The 7,409-nt window shown below is 41.4% G+C and overlaps 1 protein-coding gene across 2 annotated transcripts; it reads left to right on the top strand.

The window, feature by feature from the left end:
• The first annotated feature begins 358 nt into the window (after positions 1 to 358).
• Positions 359 to 6,902, top strand: LOC125101996 (putative olfactory receptor 2B8). Of its 2 annotated transcripts, XM_047732685.1 has the most exons (2): positions 359 to 368; positions 5,968 to 6,902. In XM_047732685.1, exons 1-2 carry the CDS (start codon positions 359 to 361, stop codon positions 6,900 to 6,902), a joined length of 945 nt encoding a protein of 314 aa, XP_047588641.1. The 2 variants fall into 2 exon arrangements, with proteins under 2 accessions (XP_047588641.1, XP_047588640.1); XM_047732684.1 differs by lacking the exon at positions 359 to 368 and having other exon boundaries at positions 5,925 to 6,902.
• Positions 6,903 to 7,409: the final 507 nt, after the last annotated feature.

Genomic DNA, 7,409 nt, shown 5'->3' with positions numbered 1-7,409 from the left:
TGTACCCAGTGATTAATACATTATAGGTTTGTTCCGGCAACTAACAACTACAGGATTCATAGAATAAACACAGATTTATATATTAGAGGTGTGCTTTTTATTTAATCTTGTAGACAGTGGTTGCCAAGATTATTATTATTTTTTAAGATTTTATTTATTTATTTGACAGAGAGAGATCACAAGTAGATGGAGAGGCAGGCAGAGAGAGAGAGAGAGGGAAGCAGGCTCCCCGCTGAGCAGAGAGCCCGATGCGGGCCTCGATCCCAGGACCCTGAGATCATGACCTGAGCCGAAGGCAGCGGCTTAACCCACTGAGCCACCCAGGCGCCCATCCAAGATTATTTTTAAGCAAGGAATGATGTGGCTGTGTCAGTTTTAGGAAAAATAATTCGGATAATGCTGTAGAAGCTTGGAGTTGGTGTGGTTGGAGAATCTCTTAGGAGATGAATTAAATGGTTTGGGCAAGGGTAAAAAGATATGAAATAACATTGATAACAAATAAAAATGTGTGCTGGACAGTGAATGTACTCTAAAAATATGTTAGAGATTCAACAAGGCATAGCTTCAGTGTTTGGATAAAAACAGAAGGAAGAATCAAGAATAATTCAGGCAGTTCTCACTGGGGTTGTTGAGGGTTTGGTATTGAGATTTTGAAAATCTAACATGTAGAACAGCAGTTGCTTTCAGACCATGATACATCAGATTGTAAAACCATGGAAATTTTAGAGTTCACAAATAATACCTGTGTGTATAGCCAGGATTCCATTTGCTTTAGTATGGAACTCAATAGGGGGTCTAAATTGTGGATATGGATTGGAGATTCATCTTACAGACAGACGGTAGCTCACTGCATGGAAATGATGAAGTATCGCAGGACAAGTATGGAAAGAGGAGAGTCAAGGATGGAATCTTGGGAAATCGAAACATTGAAGTTTGTGCCCAATGAGAAAGAACTGAGAATCAATTATTTCTCCAAGAAATAACAGAACAGAGAAAAGCCAATGGGTAATATCATTTCATGAAGGATGGAAACATCATCAATGCCATATTATACCAAGTAAGAGGACATCTGCTTTGTGTAATGGAAGAATATTAAAGATTTTACAGAAAGCAGCTTCACCAGAGTGGTAGGGGAAGATGGTAAAAGAGCATGTAAAAGTGTTGATGGGAGAAGAAAAAAATATGGATACTTTGTGTCCAGTCAAAAAGACGAAATTTACAAGGAGGATAACTAGAAGACAGTGGGGAAGGAGGAGAGTTACATTCTGATTTTATTTTTCTGATTGGATAGAGGAGCATATTTTTAGACAATGAACAAACAGATAATGGGATATAAGAGCTAAACAAAGAACACATTAAAGATAACAGTAATAAGTTCTCAAAAAGGTTGGAAGGTAATAGAGTTGATTAAACCATTGGAAAATAATTTTCCTTAGTGAGTCAGTAACAAAGAAAGATTATAACTAACACGAGGGGGGGAAGGCACAGAAATTTGTCTTTTAAGTAGGAAAAGAGGATAGTTCTGAAAATAAGGATGGAGAATCTAAAGCCTGGCCCTGGAGACCTAATGTACAGCATGGGAACTATACTTAATAATAGTATATTGTATATTTGGAAATTGCTGAGAGGATAGATTCTAAATGTTCTCCTCACAAGAAGAAAAAAGGTAACTATGTGCAGCATAGTTGTTAACCAGACTTACTGTAGTGATGATTTCACAGTATACACAAGAACTGAATCACTATATTGTATGACTAAAATGAACACAGTGTTATGACAATTGTATCTCAAGGAACTTAAAGACTAGCAAAATATATTGTAACTAAAAGTATTAAATGGGATAGGTAAATGGAAGTTAAGTAGAGACAACAGTTTCACTCCCAATCAATCTGGCAGGAAGAGATTGACGACATGTTGATGTCCCCTCTCCAGAGCCTTCCTCTTTGTCTGTCTCTGGGGAACCAAACTCTGAATACTGCAACTGAGGTTAATGAGTTATATGGGGCAGGACACTCCTGGGACCACTAAAAATAAACACATACTCAGTCCCTAAAGCATGTACTTTGACTTTGGTGATTTATAAAAATATCCCTCAGATATAATATTAGCCCTTTTATTCATGGGCAGATTCCGTAGACCTCATAGATTCCACTATAATTTATCCTTCTTCTTGTGCCCCCAAACACTGAAATGAGTGGGCAGTCTTCATGGGTAAACCCTGGGGATGAGACAACTTACACTAACATTAGTTGTAAAGAGAACTGGTACTACCTTTAACGGAGCCTGAGGGAGAGCAATTTTGACTTCTCTTGCCTTTGAGAGTCACCATTGCCAAGGATTATCCTGTCTAAGGTTGGCATATTTTAAATACATGAATCTGGGTTTATTCTAAGGATTCCGTTCTGTTTCAGCCCCAAACACTTGTCTGCAATTCCATGACCACACACCACTTGGCCATCACTCACTGAGTGTATTAGCATTCACGCGGACCAGCGGTCGTGAGCTTTCATCTGCAGACATTGTCATCAATGTATCAGTCTCTCAGGGTCATAGAAGTGTACTGATCCTTCAAAGACCATCCTGCTTCTTCCAAGAGGTAGTTGGATATCTGTAATCTTTGATATTCTTCCTTGGAAGAAGATGCCATATTCTTATCCTAACATTCAAATGCTCCTAATAGCTGGGGTTGTTCCCTTTACTCTGGATTCCTCAGACCCCAATAAGTGCTGGTGTTACCTGCAGAACTGGTGTCTATAGGTGAGTTTGCTATTTCCTTAGAGGAAGTTCCAGAGAGAAGAGCAATCTGATGTCCAGATTAACTGAACACCTCTTCACTAGTGAAGTGAAAGAATGTCAGTATTTCCTCTTCCAGCTCAAACAGAATGCTGGCTGTTAGGGGTCTTATGAGTGTGCAATCTGTGTTTGTGTTTCAGATCTGTAAAGTGTAACAAACAGGTGTATAGGAGAAAAACCTTCATTGGATATTCATGCCACATAGGGGGATCTGTTTTTGCTATTACTGAAGGCTTCTGCGATATGAACTTGAAATAAGATAGAACTAATACCTACACCTTGGTCTTACCACTGTGTGTAGGCATCTGTTTATAATAAAGGTTTGTTGTAATTTGACAAGCATAATTGCATTATTCTATTGCTATTGAATTGAATTTTGTCCCCCGCCCCCCATCACCAAAAAAGTGTGTTGAAATCCTAACCCCAGTTCAGGTTTAGTGGGACTTTATGTGAAAACAGGGTCTTTACAAATGTGTTCAAGTTCAGATAAGGTTACCCTTAATCGGGTGCTCTAATCCAATATGACTGTATTTTTTATAAGAGGAAGAGAAGATAATGGCAGGCAGGGGAGAACGTCATGTGCTTACAGAGGCAGTAGATGACCTCCTGTGGCTGCAAGTCAAGGAACCCCAAACTGCAGGCAAACAAACCTCCAGAAGTTACAAAGGCCCAAGGATGTATTCTCCCGAATGGCTTCAGAGGCTCTGCCAAGATCTTCATTCTGGACTTTATCTTCCTGAGCTACAAGACAATAAATCCCTGTTGTTTTAAGCCACCTAGCTTGTGGTGCTCTGTTATGGAAGTCTCAGAAAATAATACCACAAATTGAAATTTATACTAAAGTGCCCATGTCCATTTAATTCTCCTTTTCTAGTTACAATGAATTTTACATGTTTCTTATCAGAATATATGCTTTCTTGGTTCAGATCACGTTCTGTGCATCACTGAGAACAAAATCATTGAATATCGTGTTCTTGGCTGAGTTATGAGATATGTCGGTGCTCTCTGAAAAAGAACGGTCTATTTGGAAACCCTGTAAGAGATTCCACTGGGCACCATGATGGAATGGAGAAGCCCTTTTCTGACCCGTAGAGCCACAAGGAGAGAGGGAAGAAGCAGAGGTAAGTCCCAACAACATGTGACAAAACAAATTCTGACTAATGCCCATTACCTGATTCTGGATATTTTGGATCACGGCCTGATAATGTGGAAGATCTAGAAACTAAGAACCATGCTATTGCTAAAGAACATGCAAGGACTGAGATGGGTGCTTCTTTGAAATGTAAACCTACTAGGTTTCAGTAAAAAGCTAAATGCATTATGCCTTACATTTCTTAATAAAAGCTAGGAACATCATCTCATTTATTTGGAAGAAGAGAAGGCCAGGCAGGAGGGGTGGGGAAGCAGCCTTCAGAATGTCAAAGCTTTTAGTGGTAGATTTATGCATACAACCCAAGTATTCTGATTCTCATTTGATGCATTCCGAAACATATTATCCCAAATTAATTTTGTACTTTGGCAACACTGTAACAACAGCCATCAAAATAATCATTTGAAAGGATTTAAGAGTAAGAGGAGAAGGGGACCAAGAATATAACAGCAAAGTCAGAATAGAGAGATGGCCAAATATCCTCTTGCCTGGTCATAGATTTTGCTAAAAGAAAAGTAACATTTGCAAAGATAGAGTCCTGCAAAGTTCCAGACAACGCAGCTTAAAAAAAAAAAAAAATCCTACAGTTTGAATAGTCAAGGCTATCTGTTATCCATTGTTCAAGATTTCCTTTGCTTGGTTGTTCTCTCTGAATTTCTTTTACCCCTAGACTTTTAAAAGACTGTTAAAGGTCTTAATCTTCCATATTCTCATTTATTCAGCAAAGACTTTTTGTGACTCTGCTACATGCCAGGCTCTTTTCCAGGCTATGATGATATTATGAGATATTATTCTTGTTTAGGTTGTCTTTACTATTAAACTTGCATCATGGGGTGTGGGGAAGGGAGGGAGGTTATTTCTAAGATCAAGCCCAATATTTCAATAGAAAACAAATGATTCCTCTAAGGTTGGCATTTATGGAAGTACAGAATGGGATGTTTAAAAAATATTTTACTCCATTACATTAAAAAATTTTTGTTTATTTAGATGTATTTATTTATTTTAATGAGGGAGCTGGGGGAGTGGCAGGGAGGAGAGAGAGAATGCTGAAGGAGACTCCCCACTGAGGGTAGAGCCCATGGCAAAGGGCTCAATCCCAGAACCCTGAGATCATGACCTGAGCCAAAATCAAGAGTTGGCCACTAAACCAACTGAGCCACCCAGGTGTCCTAAATTCAAAATTTTTTGAGGGAGTTGTAATGTAAGACAGAAAGAAAGACTAAACACTGGATTGGTGATTTTCTGAGATTTTGCTGAAATTGGTATCAGTAATGATTACTCAGGATTAGTCCTCCTGCAACATGAATTTTGGACATGATGCATTCTTCAGTCATTCCCAATAGCACTTCCCAATCAATAACCATGATTTCAGGCTTCATTCTCAAACGTCTCATTAGATTTTACATTAAAATATGATGTTTCCCTTGAATAAAATTGGTGATGGGAAATTTTACTACCTATGCAATTTCAGAGAGCACTTTTTCTCTACACAAAACAGAAGTAAGGGAACCAGTGTGATATATTTCAATTCTTAATGAAAAACAAAGAGGGATGGGGGCACTGCAAATTTGCGCCTTATTCAGAACAATTACACTTAAATTTTGGAGAAACTACAGTTAGCTTCAGAATTCATGTCATCATGAAAATACAGTGTCCCTAGTGGTTAAGAGCTCACGTCTTAGAGTCTGCCTGAACCCCGGCGAGTCTCCCTGGGAAAATGACTGAGTCTCCTTCACGCTCAGTTCCCTCATCTGTTCAACAGAGATGATGAACATGTCAACCCCAGAGAGTCCCTGGGAGAAAATGCACAGATCTTTTGGACAATGCCTAAAACATGGAAGATGCTTCTGTCCCGTGGCTATTTATCACCCCCCCTTCTCACCAACAAGGAAGGCACTGTGCAAACCTCTGGAGCTTCCAAACAGCCTCTAGCTGCCAGCTCTAGGAAAACGGAGGTGGATGGAACATGCAAGATAAAACAATGGAGTCCCCCTTCTTGCACAGGCAGAGTACAAGGGAAAGAGCTAATGAGAGCACCTTCTCCGGATTTCTTCTCCTAGGCTTTTCCAACAGGCCTCAACTGGAAACGCCTCTCTTTGTGGTCATCCTAATCGTCTACTTCTTGAGCTTTCTTGGCAATGGCACAATCATACTTCTATCTTGGGTGGACACTCGCCTGCACACCCCCATGTATTTCTTCCTCTCCAACCTCTCTTTCATGGATCTTTGTTTGACCACCTGCACTGTCCCTCAGACGCTGGCCAACCTCAAGGGGAGGGATAAGACCATCACCTATGGTGGCTGCGTGACCCAGCTCTTCATCGCCCTGGGGCTCGGGGGCGTGGAGTGTGTGCTCCTGGCGGTCATGGCCTATGACCGCTATGCTGCCGTGTGCCGCCCACTGCACTACCTGGCCATTGTGCACCCACAGCTTTGCCTGCGGCTGGTGCTAACTGCTTGGCTCACAGGGTTCGGCAACTCGGTGCTGCAGACAGCCCTGACCATGACTCTTCCTCTGTGCGGGAAAAACCAGGTGGACCATTTCTTCTGTGAAGTTCCGGTGATGCTGAAGCTTGCCTGTGCTGACACCTCCATCAATGAGGCTGAGCTCTTCACGGTCAGTGTCTTCTTTCTCGTGGTGCCCCTGTCGCTCATCTTAGTGTCCTATGGCAGAATCACCCGGGCCGTCCTGAAGATCAAGTCAGCCCAGGGGAGGTGGAAGGCCTTCGGAACGTGTGGTTCCCACCTGCTGGTGGTGGTCATCTTCTTTGGCACACTCATCTCTATGTACCTCCAGCCCCCCTCCAGTTACTCACAGGATGTGAACAAAAGCATTGCGCTGTTCTACACTCTGGTGACTCCCCTGCTGAATCCCCTCATTTACACCCTGAGGAACAAGGAAGTCAAGGGTGCGCTAAGGAGGCTGCTGAGGGCAAATGCAGTCGCAAGAGGGAGCTGATGCAGGACTTGCAGGCCTGAGCTTTGGTGCCCGGGGCTGGGGACGTAGGGCTCTGGGTGACTCCAAGCCAGCAGGTCCTCGTAAAGCACCTGCTCTGTAGGAGGCAACGTTCTAGGGACTTCAGATCTATCAGAAATCAAAACGAACACCCCTGTCCCCATGGAGAATATGGGTTTTAAGATGATGTAAAAATAAACTATGAAATATCATGTCTTGGAATACTTTACAATAACGAGAATACACAAATTACAAGTACAAACAACAACATGAATGATTCTCACAAACACATGTTGAGTGAAAGAAACCCGATACAAAATGGTTAATACTGCTCAAATTTAATTATATTCAATGTGCTCTTTATTCATGTAAAATTCAAAACCAGTCACAAGGAAAGCACAGGTATTGGAAGTCAGAAGAGTGGATTCTCAGGGGAGTTGTAATTGGAAGGAGAAATGGGAGAGGTGAATTCTGGGTTCTGCTTGTATTCTAACTCTGGATCTGGATGCT

The sequence above is a fragment of the Lutra lutra genome, chromosome 6 (assembly GCF_902655055.1).
Source record: "Lutra lutra chromosome 6, mLutLut1.2, whole genome shotgun sequence".
NCBI lineage: Eukaryota > Metazoa > Chordata > Mammalia > Carnivora > Mustelidae > Lutra > Lutra lutra.
This window is presented reverse-complemented; position numbering and strand designations above follow the sequence as displayed.